General features: G+C 35.4%; 1 protein-coding gene across 1 annotated transcript in view; it reads right to left on the bottom strand.

The window, feature by feature from the left end:
• pif1 (PIF1 5'-to-3' DNA helicase homolog (S. cerevisiae)) overlaps positions 1-12,437 on the bottom strand; it is a 34,883-nt gene extending 22,446 nt beyond the window's left edge. The window contains exons 1-6 of the mRNA XM_030159665.1: positions 12,385-12,437; positions 7,996-8,559; positions 7,040-7,163; positions 5,277-5,402; positions 4,587-4,740; positions 1,344-1,458 (exon numbers count right to left, since the gene is read on the bottom strand). Of these exons, the coding sequence (XP_030015525.1) occupies positions 1,344-1,458; positions 4,587-4,740; positions 5,277-5,402; positions 7,040-7,163; positions 7,996-8,547 (1,071 nt within the window). The 5' untranslated portion in view covers positions 8,548-8,559; positions 12,385-12,437. The remainder of the gene's footprint in view (positions 1-1,343; positions 1,459-4,586; positions 4,741-5,276; positions 5,403-7,039; positions 7,164-7,995; positions 8,560-12,384) is intronic.
• Positions 12,438-18,164: the final 5,727 nt, after the last annotated feature.

Here is an 18,164-nt window from a genome sequence, read left to right as displayed (position 1 = left end):
ATATCTTAAATTGGACCAACCTTGATCGTAATTCTCGCAACAATTTTTTCATATTCTTAAGAATTCTACTCCACTTGTCTTCTGAGAAGCTGACTTTTAAGTCAGTTTCCCATTGTCTTTTAAGAAATAGTATATTTGGCTCAGAGGCTGATAGTAACATTCCATAATAGACTGATGCCTCATGTCCACCTCCAAAAACATTTTTTATGTCCTCCAGAGTGTCACAGCTTGAGGGGGGCTTTGTGGGTGAGCCAAATGTATTTACCACCAAATATTGCAACTATAGGTATTTCCAAAAATCCTGCCGGGGTAAATTATAATCCTGTGCTAGTTTTTCGAAAGATTTCAATGTATTGTTTTCATATAAATCCTCCAATACTATTATACCTCTCTGAAACCAAGACTTCCAAAAAAAAAGGTGACCTAGCTATGCAGAGTTTGGGATTGTGCCCCATTCTTTATTAGTCTGCTGATTTCTACGACTGTCATTCCATTAATCCCAGTTAGGACTATGAAAACCCTTGGATGACATGGCTTGAACGTGTCAGGAGCTTTAATAGCGGATGAGGCTCTTATATCATGGCCTTCTGCCATCATGCAGTTCTTGGCCAGTACATTTTTCTTCTCCCACTTTCATGTCAAATCATTTTCTTTCCATTTACTGTGGGTCCCTTTGACAGCATGGCATTAACTGATTGATGAGATGATGATTCTCAATTGATGAGTGCACTTTAAGAATTGCACTTAAAAACTGCCTGCCTTTTCTGTTAAAACTGTTACTGTTTGTTTTAATTTATTGTTATTACCTGTCTGTAAAACCTGTATTCTTTCATGGTGTGTGCTACTGACCTCTTAGCCAGGTTGCCCTTGCAAAAGAGATCTCGATCTCAATGGAACTCTATCTGGTTAATTAAAGGTCTGATAATAAACAAGGCAGATCAATCCCCCTTCCCCAATCACCACCAAAATGTAATTATTTGTTCCTTGTGCCAGTGTCAACATTTCCTGAAAATTTCACCAAAATCCATCCATAGCTTTTTGAGTTATCTTGTTAACAGACAAACAAACAAAGAAACAGACAAACCCAGATGAAAACATAATCTCCTTGGTGGAGGTAAAAACAAACAAAAAACAATCTCACAATGACTGACATTCTTTGTCTAACACCATGAGCCCCAAATTTACAGTCAAGTGGAATTCATAAATACCCTAACCTGCTAATAGAGGGTTTTTTTTTTCTTTCCTCATACCAGAAAATTTGAACAGGTGTTCCTCTATACAGGATATTTCTGGGGTTCTGTGAAAAACTAAAGGGTAAGCCCACAGAGTGAGGATGATCTGACCTGGAAGCAGAAGCTGGCCTTCTCTTTTCCTTTAGAAACAGGAGGCAGTTGGAGGAAGTCACCACAGACAATGAGCTGGATGCCTCCGAACGGCTCAGTGGACCTCCTCACTGACCTACAGGACAGTAAAAATACAAAATATTACACTGTTGTGCATCTTAGAAATGTGCTTCAGTTGTTAATATCATTCACACAAATGCTGAAACTATGGGAAATAAATTCAGCGCTAGTAATTTCAATTTTAACATATCAATTCTCTTTTGCACAGAGCTGTACAGTTTACCTCACTCCAGAGTGCCGTAAAAAACCCAATAAACACGTTATTGTCACTAAAACTGAGCAATGTAAACATCATTACTCATGATATAAAGCTTAGAGCTAAAGCAGAAAAAGCTGACACATGTGTGTTAATAGAAACTCAACTCTAACACCGCTGGGTCATTCCATGGCAATTCAACCAATGGTCCCCACATGACCCCCTCAGACAATTCTGAAAAAATTCACACTTGTTCACCTACCAGATAAACGAACACATCCAAAATTGTAATGTCATATCTGTAATAGTTTAGGAGATACAGCCCTTTGAAAATTTATGTTTTTTTTTTTTTTTATTTTGCAAATTTGCTTTTCGGCCAACTTTGAGGAGCTATATCTCCTTAGGTATTAAAGCCACACTGCTGAAACTTACTGTCTGGGGTGAAATCCCCCTGAAAAGACCATATTTTGCATCAAAATAATTGGTGCCTTCACGTAAGATTTCCCCGAATGACCAATTTTCAGAAAGCCTGTTTGTCTTAATAATGTCTTTCTGTGACATTCATCCTTTAAGATCAATCCAACAACACATTCTTCCTGCATGATGAATAAGTTTGTTCAGGATTATGAACAGAATTACCAAAATTAGGCTGGCCAGCATCATAAAAATTCTGGGAAATCTTAGCTACATTTATGTCATTGACCCTGGTGAAATTAGGTCAAATGAACAGCTCCATCCAATTTCTGAGAAGTCTCTACTACAGGCATCAAACTGAGCCAGTTCTGGGAAATCTATAATTATTCTATCTGAACCATCATGCAGTTCCACACCCTAGTTCAAATATCTCAAGTATTATCATAACTTGTGCGAAAATCAATGCCATTATACTGTTAAAAATGTCATTTACACCTACGCTTGTACACAATTTGAAGAAAATATAGTCATGCAGTAAAAAAATTATATTAAAAATAGAACCAGTTCTATCCCAAAGCTAAAATTTTGTGCACATCATCTTGAAACATACATGAAGACATGTTAAAAATTTCAAAATTTTCATTAACTGGCCACATGGTAATTTGGGTGCTCAAATAAAGAGTATTTTTGTGAAAAATTGAAATCAACCCATTTTATTCATTGCCTCACAGCAACACTTTTCATTGAAATGTAATCTTTTTGCAGTATATTGTTGCATCTTGACCATAAGAATCCATGCCAAAAAAATTAGGTCTCTACATTCATCCATTATGGCACAGTGCAAGCCTGAAGAGAGAGGACATTTGGAAGAATTAGCCTTTTGGCCTGATTTCAAGGCCTCATGGACCAAATATAAAGGCACCTACAATTATTTTGATGCAAAATATGGTCTTTTCAGGGGGATTTCACCCCAGACAGGAAGTTTCATAAGCGCGGCTTGAATACCTAAGGAGATATAGCTCCTCAAAGTTGGCCGAAAAGCAAATTTGCAAAATTAAAAAAAAACAACACAGTTTTCAAAGGGTTGTATCTCCTAAACTATTACAGATATGACGTTAAAATTTTGGATGTTCGTTTATCTGGTAGGTGAACAAGTGTGAATTTTTTCAGAGTTTTCTGAGGGGGTCATGCAGGGCACTTTCTGAAATCTGATTGATTTGGGATGGAATGACCCTGCTGGGATTAAAGAGTAAACATGACAAGTATGAGTTACATCAAAAAATGACTTCTTAAATAAGTTCAGTTTTATAGAAGTGAGAGAGTTTTCATGCAAACTAATGTTTTTTTACATCTTCTAATGGTCCAGGTCATGATAAGCGTCAACAGCAAATGGACGCAATTACAGTAAGTAATTTCTGCATCTAGATCAGAACACTTAAAGGCACCGAATAGACAGTGTTATGAAGTAGAGTGGGCGCATTTCATCACCATCACTGGTGAAAATTTGACATATTTACAGTTGTACTTGAAATTCTAAGAGCAGTAGGAGTGAATACATTTTTTTTTTTTTTAAATCCAAGTTTCTCTGGGATGAGCATCACCATATTGAGATATTACATAAAATATAATACAGTCAAGGTGTTTTTGGACATGTTAACCCTTTCATGCATACTGGTCACTACAGTGGACAGTTATTCTACATCTGTTCCCTTGCATATTCATGGGTTTTGTTGTTCTAGTTCCATATCAACCAACACCATGGACGCTCATGCACCATCCCAAACACTGCAATTCATACCATTACTGTAACTTTGCTGTTTTTGATAAACCTGGTCTGCAGTGACATGATTGAGTGTAAATCAATTGCTAATAAAAATTGGGAATATGATAAAATGTGAGAAAACATCAGATTAGTTGCATTAAAAATGTTTTGATTTGATAGTTTTCACACAGTAGATCACTTTCTGATATTGCATTCTTTGCTTCAAAAATTAAACACATGGTGTCCAGCGGATTGGACATTTTTGGAACTCCACAATCAATTATAAAGGTAGATTTGTTTCTTTATTGCTTTAACAAGAAAAAAAAAATTAATAAAATTTAAAAAATAAATTTTATATATATATTTATATATATATATATATATATTTTCCCCCCCAATTAAAAAAAAAGAAAATTTCAATCCAAAAAAAATTTACTTCAATCAAAAACAAACAAAACAAAACAAAACTTTTCAATGAAAAAAAAAAAAGTGTTCAAATTAAATTTTTGGGATCGTAAATATTTTTTTTGCATTCAAACACTTTTTTAATTGATTTTTTTATTTAGTTAAAGCAATAAAGAAACAAATCAACCTTCATCAAAAATAGTTTCAATAAAAAAATTCAATCGCATTGTTTTTTTATGCCTAAAGAGGAATAAAAACACTCAGGAAAAAAAATGTAGACTAAAGTTCTCATAATTCATGCATGAAAGGGTTAGTGTGGAAATTGTACATATAGTCACTTTTAGAGCTCCATTGTTTCAGACACACAGGGTAAATATAAACCTGCTTTAAGTGAAACTCATCTCACCTGGCTACTGACTCCAGTTTGTCGAAGAACTGGGCCTCCACCATGGAGACTTCATCAATGATGAGGTGTCGACAGCTGGTCCAGTGCTGCAGGACGCCGGGTCTCTGGGCCAGTTCGATGCACTGGTCCAGAGGGGCAGAGCCAGAGCCAATTCCTAGAAAGAGGAGGAAAGACAGCTGGTCAGAGGGAACACGGATGAACAAGTCTACAAATTCTTGTTTGCACCATCTACAAGAAATTGAGATTTGATTAAAAACGTCCTTTAAGGGTGTAAAGACTGCAATGCCCCTCTTCATTTTTATTGGACATTCGTTGTGTGTGTTACTTCATTACATGCACAAAGTAACAGAGTCTGGAGCTAACAAGGAATAAAACATGTGGAGATTCAAGGACTTTTTTTTTTTTCTAAATAAATGTCATTCTTGTCAATGTCTCTGAGGCTAGAAGAACTAAACCACGAATCTGAGCTGAAAAGTGACAGGTACAATTTCCAACAAGCTGAAATGTAAAATAAAAGCCTTTACTGTCTTGTCATAGTTGAGTGTCATTCTCATAACAGGCCTGCTGTGCCGCTTTTTTCAATATCATCATCCTGACTTGCAGATGGTTTGTCTAAAATAGCCTCTCATCTCTGACTCTCTTCTGTGCAACTGAAGTTCATACTTTCACATCAAAAACAGGATGGCTGACCTGCAAAACTGTGTAATGTTGTTCCTCCAATGTGACATGCGGCCACTCCTGTGCTGGCTGTGGCGAAGGTGCTCTTTGGGGGAAGAGATCCTATGATTCTCTTGAGTAAGAAGGACTTTCCTGTTCCTATGAAGCATTAAATTCAGAGTTAAAAAAAAAAAAAAAAAAAAATCACTCATGCATATCAAGATATTTACATGAACAAATGTTTTTCAAGGATTAGTTGGTTGTAATATCCATAGAACACCTCTAATCCAGATAAAGCAAACACTGAGCATTTTATGGCTTTCTGCTAATTAGAAACTTCCATCAAAATTCTCCTGAAACACAGCCAGTAGCTGCTGCTGCTGGTGACTGTCTTTTGTTATGATTTCAGTTCAATAAAAATGTAATTTCCAATGTTGTGAAAGATGACTGTTTCTTAACACATGCATCACTGAAAGGCGGCGTATGGGAGATGGAACTGGACGCTGGTCAGGGAAGTGACAGGATCTGATGCAGTGGAGTCTGTCACAGAAATATTTGTAAACCTCTTTGTGAGCCAGCAATGTATTTCTGTCCTCTGTAGGGGACAAGAGTTTCACAGCTTTACTTTAAAAACACTGTACACTATAAAGGACATTCCAAAAAAAAAAATTTTTACTTTTCTGGGTCTCAGGCAGACGCGATTTCTCATAGACCGCAAGGGAAGCCCAGCTTCCCCTAAAATTGCGAAAATTAAATGGTCAAATATGTTCAGTTGTGTTGACATTTCATTGATTACAAATGTGTTAGAACACGTTCATCTCACAGACGAGTTCGTTCAGAATCAGCTTTATCACAAATCAACAGACTCGATGTTGTTCACTTCTCATACATTCCCGTTGCGCTGTTTTCTCATACATCTCTGCTCAGTGCATTTGTCCGTAGACGCTCAGTGTCCATGAACTTCAATGGGACTGAGTGGAACAGTTTTTTTCATTGCCTCAAAACTGGACGGTAATTGGATAAATGCCACGATGTTGTCCCGCCCCCGGACGCTCGGCATCTCTGGGGGTGAATGGAGCTGTGGGCGGAGCTCGGCTGGGCTGGACACCGGGCTTCCACGTGCTGATTGGAGGATCAGTCGAAAGGCTGAATCCTGTTTGATTGACAGCTGTTTTGAGATCTACTCCTTCAGTGACAGAGTTCAGTTTAATACCGTCGCACATTCTGCTGTGAAATCAGAGAAACCACTACGAAATGACTTGTTCATTTCTTGCACTGTAAATAAAACACACTCATTGTACTTCCTTGTTTCAATTTAACATAATTTCAACATTTTCTTGTTTCAGTTACATAATTTAATTATTTCTTGTTTGAGTTTAGTTTAGTTTTGTAGATAGTTAAATCAATCATACTGTTGGCTAGGTTGGAGTGAACTAGCCATCAAGTCCCTGGAAAAGACGTCTACTTGGTGCAATAAGGTCACTGACCATTTTCTTAAAAAAGGAACGGAGGGCCGAATTCATGTTTCAATAACTTGACAATTTTTTTTACGTAAGCCGACAATGAGCTTCCCCTCTCTGACAGACGAGCAGCCGCCACTGGACTCAGGAGGTTAAACAAGTCAACAGAACCAGTAGAGAATCCTCCACAGCTCCTGCTTAATGTCTTCCTATGTAATGTCCATGTCTTTTTGTCTGTTTTTGACCATTGCTGACGGTCTGTGATCTCCTCATTTCATTATGTGTGTTCTACATTCAAAAAATGTAAAGTCAAAAAAGAAAATGTACTTTTAGTACCTGCACTTCCTGTGAAGAAGACATTCTTTCCACTCAGCACAGCACTGAGAACAGCGGCCTGCTCTTTATTCAGCTTACGGGTCGGCAAAGACAGCATAGGTTTCTTATTTGGGTTTGCTTTCACCTGAAATATTCAAGAATTAAACATTTAGACCACAGATGTCAAACATGTGGCCCGGGGGCCAAATCTGGCCTGCCAAAGGTTCCATTCCGGCCCGCGGGATGAAAGTGCAAAAATTAACCTGAACTGTCCAAATCATTTTGGTTCAGGTTCCACATACAGACCAGTGAGATCTACAGTACAAATAACAACACAATAACCCATAAATAATGACGACCAATTTTCTTAGTTAAAAAACTATTTTTTCCACAATAAAATGCAAATAAATACATAAATAAAAACAACGATGAGCAACCCGAAATGTGCAATTTTAACAATATTCTGCCTGTTACTAAATGTTTTGTGCATTTATGGATCCACTGTGATTTGGAGTTGTGTTAATAATAATAATAAGAGATGTAATATTGTAGAAATTTTTCAAATTTTAGTTCCAAACTCCAAAATTTTAACAATATTCTGCCTGTTACCACATGTTTATGTGACATTGTGTGTAAATGTACATGTATAAATAATAAATCGAGGCATAATATTGTTAAAATTGCACTAATTTGTCAAATGAAATTTTTGTTTTTTCAAGTTATACACATCTTTTTTGTAAAATGTGAATATTTTTATAATTTAATTGGGGTTTTTTGTACTAAAACAAAAAGAAAAAACTTGAATTTGTCATTATTTATAGGTTATTAAGTCATTATTTTACTGGTCTGGCCTGCTTGAGACCAAATTGGGCTAAATATGGCCCATGAACCAAAATGAGTTTGACACCCCTGATTTAGACAAACATATTACATGAACAGAGAAATACTGTTGGCTGTTCTATGTCATTCCAACTCACTGGACTGAAGTTACATTCGCTCCTCGACCTTTTGACGTGCTGTCCTGTCCCTGCTACAGTCGCCTTATTGGTGCGGTCCGTCAACCCTTTGGGGGGTTCTTTGCTCCTGAGCTCATTGACCTTTTGGATATCCTTTTGCTGAAGGGGGCTGATGGCCTCGAAGCTGCGTGGCAGGCCGGCTTTCAGCTTCTCCCGGTCGGTCAGAGGTTTGGTGCTCTGCCAGGCCTGATGTTTGATGCTCAGAGTCTTTAAGAAGATGTTCAGCTGATTAGGGGGACAGTTTGAGATCAGCACCTGGATGTTTTCAGGAATCAGTTTGACAGTGCATTTCCCATCTCTGGCAAACTTAGTGAAAAGTCTGAACTGTTTCAGATTGTAATTTTGTGGAACTTTTCCATCGTGCACTCGTAGTATGATCTCCTGGAACTCATTGCGGCCCAGGATAACTGAAGCTTTGCGGAAAACCTGCCTCCGGGTGGCCTGACCTGAGGGGTTTAGATGCTCCACTGTCACACAGCACTGCAGCTGGGCACCGTCCTCCCCTGAAAACATTGCAGCCACTTTCTGCAAAACAAGATATAATGTAAATTAATCTGGTGGCAGATGATGTAAACAACAGTTTGTGTTTTTTTTTTAAGAATGCTTAACCCTTTCATGTATAGTGGTCACTACAGTGGACAGTTATTCTACAGCTGTTCTCTTGTATATTCATGGTTTTGTTGTTTTAGTTCCATATCAGCCAACACAGTGGACGCTTATGCATCATCCCATACACTGCAATTCATACAATTACTGTAACTTTACTGTTCTTGATAAACCTGATCTGCAGTGACATGTTTGAGTGTAAGTCAATTGCTAGTTTGCTGTAATTTAACAGTTTTCTTAAAAAAAAAGTTGGTTTTTTTTTAATATTATCTCCCTGAAGTGAGTAATAACTAGTATTAGAATATGTTCAAATGTGAGAAAACATTAGATTAGCTGCATTTTTTTTTTCTTTTCTATTTCATAGTTTTCACACATATATTACTTTCTGTTATTGCATTTTAACTCTTTGATGCATGAATTATGGGATCCTTGGTCAAGATTTTTTTTTTCCTGAATGTTTTTATTCCCCTTAGGACATGAAAAAACCAATGTGATTGAAATTTGTGACTGAAAACCTGTGAATATACAAGAGAACAGCTGTAGAATAGCTGCCCACTGCAGTGACCACTATGCATGAAAGGGTTAAATAGAATCAGTGATTCTTGAGGCACCATCTCTGAAGCAACATCCGTAACCAATGCATTTACCAAACTACATGATGTTCTCCACTTTTCACTCAGTTTGTACTGTTATAATACATTTTTACTAAGCCTATGAGCACTGATTTCTTTGCCTATAATGCAGATGCAGTTGTATTTTTTCCTGTTCTGTTGGGTGTTCCTTTACTCTGCTTTGGATGTTACAATATTTTAAAGGATAATCCCATTCATAACTCGTTCCCCCTCATTTGATCTGGTGTATTATGTTCAGATTCAGAATATATTGTTTCACCCTCAAAGACCTGAACAGCTGTCCGGGACTAAACAGCATCTACTGATCAAAAATGGTTAATAACTTTTGAACCATTCATCCTTTCAATACATGGTGTACACAGGTGTCAAACATGCGGCCCGGGGACCAAATCCGGCCCACCTAAGAGTTCAATCCGCCCCCTGGGATGAATTTATGAAATGCAAAAATTACTGAAGATATTAATAATCAAGGATGTTAAAATCATTTTAGGTCATTTCAGTCTAAAGTGGATAAGACCAGTAAAATACTATCATAATAACCTATAACTAATGAAAACTGTAAATTTGTCTCTTTGTTTTAGTGTAAAAAAAGTAAAATTACACAAAAATGTTTACATTTACAGACTAGTCTTTTACAAAAAATATGAATATCTGAAATGTCTTAATTCAACATTTTTTCGATCAATTCAAGATTTTTTTTTTTGCTTAATTCAAAATTTGTTTTGCTCAATTCAAGATGGTTTTTTTGCTTTATTCAAGATTTTTTTGCTTAATTCAAGATTTTTCAGACCAGTAAAAATACTATCATAATAACTTATAAATAATGAAAACTGTAAATTTTTCTCATTGTTTTAGTGTAAAATTGCACAAAAATGTTGACATTTACAGACTAGCCTTTTATTAAAAAAAAAAAAAAAAAAGTGAATAACCTGAAATCTCTTAAGAGAAGTATGTGGAATTTTAACCATATTCTTCCTGTTATTTGATGTTTTGTGTATTTGTAGATCCTCTGTAATCTCTAAATTGGGATTCACTTGTAGAAATTATAAACTAAGGCTTAATATTGTTAACATTGTACCTATTTTACTAAAGAATGTTCAGCTTGTTCGTATTTGTTCATGTTATGTTCAAGTACAATTTGTGGATATAAACATTTTCATTACAGAATTTACTTTTTTCACTCAGAAGTTCTTATCCTATTATTTATATTATTTTATTGGTCCGGCCCACTTCATATTCATATTAGGCTGAATGTGGCCCCTGAACTAAAATGAGTTTGACACCCCTGAATTAAGGTAAAATATAGTTTCTCAGCTTTTCAGAAACACCAGATATGACCCATTTGGATGTTCAGAGGCTCAATAATGAACATGGAAACACTTCATCTTCTGCAATACCGATTAACTAATAAAATCCCTGTAGTTTTACAAATGACAGTGATTATTGATGGATGTTTTTAGGCTTAGTTAATTATATATTTTGCTGAAAGAGTAACTTTTTATTTAGTTTATTTCTGAAAAAAAAAACCCCAAAAAACAGATTTTCACTATAAAATGCAGGCGGTAATAAACTAAAATGTAGGGAAAGATCTTTTGGAAGTCACAACAAAAATAGCTGCAGGTCTTAAAGGGTTAAATGCATTTACTATACAAACTACATGTAAAGGGTGTGATTTCCAGGACAGATTTTTAGTTCAAAATCCGTGTTTGAAGGTACCATCTTTTACTCGATGGTTGTACAGTTTTGTGTACATAGTGAAGATGATGTCTTTGCAACAAGGGGAAGCAGTCTGACTGAAATGAATGAAGTTTTGTTTCATTTAACCCTTTCATGCATAGTGGCCACTACAGTGGACAGTTATTCTACAGCGGTTCTCTTGTATATTCATGGGTTTTGTTGTTTTAGTTCCATTTTTGATATTTAAAAAAAATGGTACGTAAGGCAATTTTTGAAGGATACAAATTTTAAGCTCTAACAAGTAATAGGTAAATTATTTATTTTTGAGTCTACATTAAATTACCATTAATTTGGTGGTTAAGTTTTCTATTTCTCTGGTTTATTTTTACTTTTTTATGTTTCGCTTGTTTGTTTGCTTGGATACATTGTTTTTTTGTTTTTTGTTTCTTTTTCCTACATTGGATGCTGGGTAGCTGAATTTGTTATGTAGGACAGGCATTAATATAAGCATTTTGCTTCTGCCTGTGCCTTTTCAGTCATTAACCTGTTGGTAATGTTTGTAATGTTTGAAGTGCTGTTGTTGACACTGGTTATTATGTGATGACTGAATAAAGAATTTCATCATCATCATCATCATCATCATAATCAGCCGAAACAGTGGACACTTATGCACCATCCAATACACTGCAGTTCATACCATTACTGTAACTTTCCTGTTCTTGATAAACCTGATCTGCAGTAACATGTTTGGGTGTAAATCAATAGTTAATTGTTAGACTGTAATTAGCAGATTTTTTTAAAAAACAATTTTTATTTATTTATTTATTTATTTATTTATTTATTTATTTATTTATTTTTTTGCATATTATCTCCATGAACTAGGAAGATTATTACTGTAATTAATTATTTAAGGAGAAGGGGTGGGATTTTAGAAGTTATGCTTCTTCTCACTCCTTTTCGAATATGCATTATATGTCTTATGTTTGAAAGTTTTGTTTATTTTCTTATGTTTTGACATCATTATAAAATAAATACATCAATCAAACAAATTAATCAATCAAGTGAGTCATAACTAGTATTACAGTATGTTAGAATGTGAGAAAACATCAGATTAGCAGCATTAAATGTTTTTATTTCATTGTTTTCATATTACTTTCAGATATCGGGTTTTAAATACATGTTTTTGTGCTTAAGAATAAAATCCATGGTGTAGCTGAGTGGACATTTTTGTCCATGATAAAACAAACAAACCTCAATTGCATTGTTTTTTCATGCCTAATGAGGACTAAAAACACTCAAGAACAGATCTCGACAAAGGTTCTAATAATTCATGCATGAAAGGGTTAATCCACACAAACCTCATATATCGGTCGATTGTCGGATCCGAGATGAAAACAGACTTTAAGTGTAGGAAGTTTTCATGCATCGTCCTTACCTTTCTTCCCAGATTAAATCTTTTCCGGATGCAGGTTGTCTCCTTGTGCAGCTGCTTCTCTGACTAAACATGAAAAGCCGATTTTCAAATTGTCAGTGCGTGAAGCCAGCCAATGACAGAGCAGCACTCCTGTCCAATCAGGGGGAGGAGATTTAAACATACGCCCAATGAGAGATGAAGTAACACCCCCTACATGCTCACTAGCCAATTGGAGATGTCGTTATCAGTGACGTCATGCGTGTGGGCGACGCACATGGAGTCCAGGAAGTAGTCTAAAAGTTTGGTGCTAAAACAAAAGCGTTTCATCTCAAACCCGGAAATTTTACGGTATAATTTCAACTTAACTCTCACATAAAGAATGTTTTTTCATGTAAAACAAATCTGCCCGTGGAACACTTCGATGTAACTTTTTTATTTCACTTTATTGCGATCGTATATCCGGTTATTTGTTCAAAATCAAGCATCAATATCTCAGATCGTTGTTTTTTGAGTGAATTATCCAAAAAAATGTAAATAGATATATTAATTCTGATGGCCGTTTAAATCCCTGAAAGAATTAGTTAACTTTTGAGCAAGGCACGGGAAGATGTTAAAGACTAAAAGTCATCTTCATTACTGGATCTGCTAATGAGATATACCCTCCTGTTTCTTTACTATTTATTAATTTATTTTTTCCTTTCCTTTAACCCTTTCATGCATAGTGGTCACTACAGTAGACAGTTATTCTACAGCTGTTCTCTTGTATATTCATGGATTTTATTTTTTCAGTTCCACATCAGCCAACACAGTGGACGCCTGTGCATCATCCCATACACTGCAATTCATAGCATTACTGTACCTTTGCTGTTCTGGATAAATCTCATCTGCAGTAACATGTTTGAGTGTAAATCAATTGCTTGTTATTGTTAATAGACTGTAATTAACCATTTTTCTTGAATAAAAAGTTTTTGTTTTTTTTTGCATATTATCTTTATAAAGTGAGTAATAACTAATATGAGAGTATGTTGAAATGTGACAAAACATCAGCTTAGCAGCATTAAAAAAATGCATTTTATAGTTTTCACACAGTGTATTAGAAAATACTTGTTTCTTTACTTCAAAAATTAAATGCATAGCGTCCAGCTGAGTGGATGTTTTTGCAACTCCATGAAAAATAGGTTAATAAAAAATGTTTCAATCGCATTGTTTTTTTTTTTTTTTCATGCTTAAAGAGGAGTAAAAACACTCAGGAAAAAAAAAAATCTTGATTAGGGTCAAAACATAGCATTCAAAATCTCTTTGACAGGACATTTTACAGACAATTTGACCCACATTTTTACTTTTAAATTCATTTTTGCTTTAGTGGGATCATAAGGGATTATCCAAAACAAGGAGCTACTTTATATTGAAATAAATGTTGGAATGGCAATCAATTAAATTTTGCTCTCTGATGGGACATTACTGTGTTTTGACCCATTAAGATTCTCATAATTCATGCATGAAAGGGTTGATTTAGCTTTTTTTCCCCTTGATTGCTTTTGCTGAACTTGAGGACATAGCTATACCTGATGTAAGACACGCTAATGTGCCTGATTTGTATTTTCAAGCTTTCAAGAAATGCCTTTGAAGGCATTCCATGGATTTCAGCGTCCCAATGACGTCCATATATATAATAGAAGAGAAGAGAAGAGAAGAGAAGAGAGTTTTTTGTCATTGCGTAGGTGACAATAGTACAATAATTTCCTTTCATAAGAAAAGAAGGATGATATTTGTCAATGAAAACAGACAATCAGAATGAAGTTTATTAGCCAAGGTTGTGCACACAAACAAGGAATTGGCTGTTTTTTCCTTAGCTCTAATGTACTATAGACTAAATAGAATATAGTATAAAAATAAAAAAGTATATAGTTAAAAGAACTGTGCAGAATTGTATAAAGAACTAAATAGTATAAGAGCAAGATAGTACAAAGCTAAAATAGTACAACAATAAAACAGACAATAGTGTAGTATAAAAACAATAGTGTAACTGCAGGATGAAAAACTGATGAATCTACATAAGAAAAATAACATCATGCTGTCTATGACTAACATTAAAATGAGGGAAATCATTTTTTTTCACCATCTTTACAATAACGTCAATTTGTAAAGTAATAATTGGAGATCATTAGGCTTTTGGTTCTAATCTTGTGGTTGTGTTTCCCATAAAGTGAACCTCTTTAACCTCCTTGTTCCATTGACTTACTGTGGGAGGCAGCTTCAGTGTGATTATCTCAGCAGCAGTGTTTGATTGTTTTCTTTTACTTCCTCAGGTAATATAGCTATACCTAAGGCTAATTTTATATCCAATCATGTTTTTATTAATTGTTTACCAGTTGCTTTAGTAAATAATTTTGTATAGTTGCGAATGATGTGATCAGAGGAGCACCAACAATTTTTTTTTTTTTTTTTTTAATGTTTCTCTGCATAATTATCATTTTGGATTTGGAATTACAGAGTGTGAACTGTATTTCCCAACCATGTCACTATCAAACTGTTCTCCATGAGCACTCCTGTAATAACTGAAATATTTCCAGTACATAGTCTTCATTTTTTTTTAAAATCATACTATTTGGTCTTTGTTACAAGGAAACTGTTCTTTTGGTTGATATGACTCCATTTTGAAGACTTTTCTCTTTTTATGCTGTCGTTCTCATTAGAACCAAACTAAATGTCATTTAAGGTGTGATCATCATTATTTATGTTAATTGCTTTTTAATGTCAGGAGTCTGACTCACTGTCACACCCTCAAATATTTTTTTTAATCATATTGCAGCTCTTTCTGTAAATCAACCACAGCTTCCCAGAACTTGACGAGGAGTGTGAACATAACACGGACAGTTAAGCAAGTGTCATTAGACAAGGATGACCACTAGCAATAAATTCTAAAACTCTGAAGCTCAATCTTTAAGCTGGTGGGCAGTGAACTGTGACAGACTGGCTGTGGGGGTGTGATCAGTGTGAGTCTCACACACATTAACTATCAGCATGAATCAAACTGATGTCTGCTTTAAACTGAACGATGAAGCAAAACAGCACTGCATCCTAACATCACATTGACAATATGTGAAAATATAAATGTATATTTATTAGAGCCTTGGTAGACTAAAACTAACCATAGAATTAAGATAGAACTTGAACTGCATACAGCAAATGTTAAATTGTGGTTTATCATGATAGCTTCATGTTAAATGGTAAATGGACTTACACTTGTACAGTGCCTTTCTTCATTCACAGTATGAAAAGTGCTTTACAATGCATCACATTCACCAATTCATTCACAAACATACTCACAAAATACTACTACTACTACTACTCATAATAACTTTATTTATATAGCACCTTTAAAAACTGAGTTTACAAAGTGCTTTGACAGACAAAGCAAAAGGGCACAACAGCAGAATGAAAACATAGAAAACAACAGAACACAAAATGTTATGTATTCCATAGCACAAGTCATTTATGTCCACTAAGTGACACCACAACACATGCAAACAGCACTTGAAAGTATTACTAAAGACCTCCTCCTCCTCCTCCTGAAGGTGCAGTATTTCACTGTATTTGTGCTATTAAAATACAGAACACACCTCCATTATTGTCACACACAACTGTATAACCAGTGCTGAGGAAGTTACTGTACTTTATCAAAACAAATGAATGCAGTGCATAAAGTATGTTGGTATGTACTTTTGACCCTTCATCATATCAGTGAATTCATATTTTAATGCAACGTTTTACATAAAATGAAACCAAAATTTCACAGTTCTATGGTCTTATGTGACTTTTTGACTTGCATTCCACATGTAGTCCCTGCAAAACTGGTCAAAAGGTAGAACACTGTCTCAACATGTGGGACATAATGGATGGAAAATCTGTCTCTAACACACCTCTGTATAACCTATGCATTAAACAGGAATGACTTCCCGTCATTCTGTGGGAGTCTTCAGTCTGACCCTGTCCAGAGCATGAAGTGGGTGTGTGGAATGGGTCATTATTGAGCTCATTGTTCAATGAAAAGCCACAGCATCAACAGGTTCATGTAGACACAACCTGCAGGCTCCATTTAACATAACATTTTAGAACCATTAGTTGCTTTTGTGGTATTGTGTGTAGGATAAGGTTTGAACATGGGTCTTTTCTTAGATTATGTTTTTTTTTTTTTTTTTTTCGTTTATTTTATTTCTTATATGCAACAAGACAAAGTAATCTTACTTAGTCCTTAGAAATAAAGCAGGTAGTAAGAAGTCATGGACAAAAAACAAAACCAAAACTTATGCATATACATGACTTCATTTGCACATTCGAAAAGAAGTGGGAGGAAGTATAACTTATTCAATCCCACCCCTTCTTCACACAACAGTCTATCCTTTAGCTTCCTATCAACATAATATATGAAAAATCAAGTCCCTTAGATCCTTTGTGGGTAATTGACCTCACTTATCATCCTCACATACACATACATACACACCAGTGGCGGCTGCTCATCTTTCAGACAGGGGAAGCTCATTGTCGGCTTACATCAAAAAAAAAAAAAAAAAAAGTCAAGTTATTTAAACATACATTCGGCCCTCCGTTCCTTTATAAGAAAATGGTCAGTAACCTTATCGTACCAAGTAGGCGTCTTTTCCAGGGACTGGACCAGTGTCCTCTCAATGTCCAGCAGAGCTAGGCTGCTTAGACTACCTTGGCCCATTGTGTTGCAGGTGTAAGACTTCAGCCTTTTTAAACAAGAGATGCTCCTTTCACTCTGACCTAGCTAACAGTTTGATTTAACTATCTACAAAACGATATTCAACTCGAACAAGAAATGATTAAATTATGTAACTGAAACAAGAAAACGCTGAAATTATGTTAAATTGAAACAAGGAAGTACAATGAGTGTGTTTTATTTACAATGCAAGAAATGAACGAGTAATTTCGTAGTGGTTTCTCTGATTTCACAGCAGAATGCGCGATGGAATTAAACTGAACTGTGTCAGTGAAGGAGTAGATCTGAAAACAGCTGTCATAAATATGTTAAATGAAACCTAGGAAGGACCAAACTGCAGGCACAACATGTATCAGGTGTCTTCAAAGGCAGACTTTCAACCTGCTCACTGTTTTCATAGCAGATCTTAAAGTGTGCTGAACCAAAACACATAAAAGTAAAAGTAGTAAAAAACTTTCCATCTCTGATTATTATTCACAAGTTCAAAACACTACTGTCATGAAAACCAACATTCTGCGCCACACCGTCATCTCTGCAGGCTCACTTGTTTATGTAATTGAGTGTAATCGAATCTAATTTGTTTCCCGGCAGGTTTGGAGTCCAACGTGTGGGTTTAAAGGTGACTGTGCTTGTGTGATCTGTACAGAAGGTACAGAAGGTACATTTACGGTAAACACTGTCCTGATGTGACTGCGGACACTGTGCTGTGAAAGAGCACACACATGGCTCTGGAAACCACAACAGGTTTTAATGCTCTGTATTCCACATAAACAGAACATCAGCTGTAATAATGGTAATTTTCCAACATTATTTGCAAATGGAAAGGTACATTTAGTGTGCATTACAACTCTGGTTTTAAAATCCTTCGAATACTTAATAGTATTCATTTAAAAAGGATTATGGGATTTCTCAGACAGATTTCCATAGTGAGACGATGCATTAGTGCATTTTCATTAATGCTGAGTCTAAGTGATGGTGCTGTTTTTATGTTAAGATAATAAAGATGAACATTACTTATAATTTTCAGCTGACCTTCAACAGTCTGTGCGTTTACATG

The sequence above is a fragment of the Sphaeramia orbicularis genome, chromosome 17, assembly GCF_902148855.1.
Source record: "Sphaeramia orbicularis chromosome 17, fSphaOr1.1, whole genome shotgun sequence".
Taxonomy (NCBI): domain Eukaryota; kingdom Metazoa; phylum Chordata; class Actinopteri; order Kurtiformes; family Apogonidae; genus Sphaeramia; species Sphaeramia orbicularis.
This window is presented reverse-complemented; position numbering and strand designations above follow the sequence as displayed.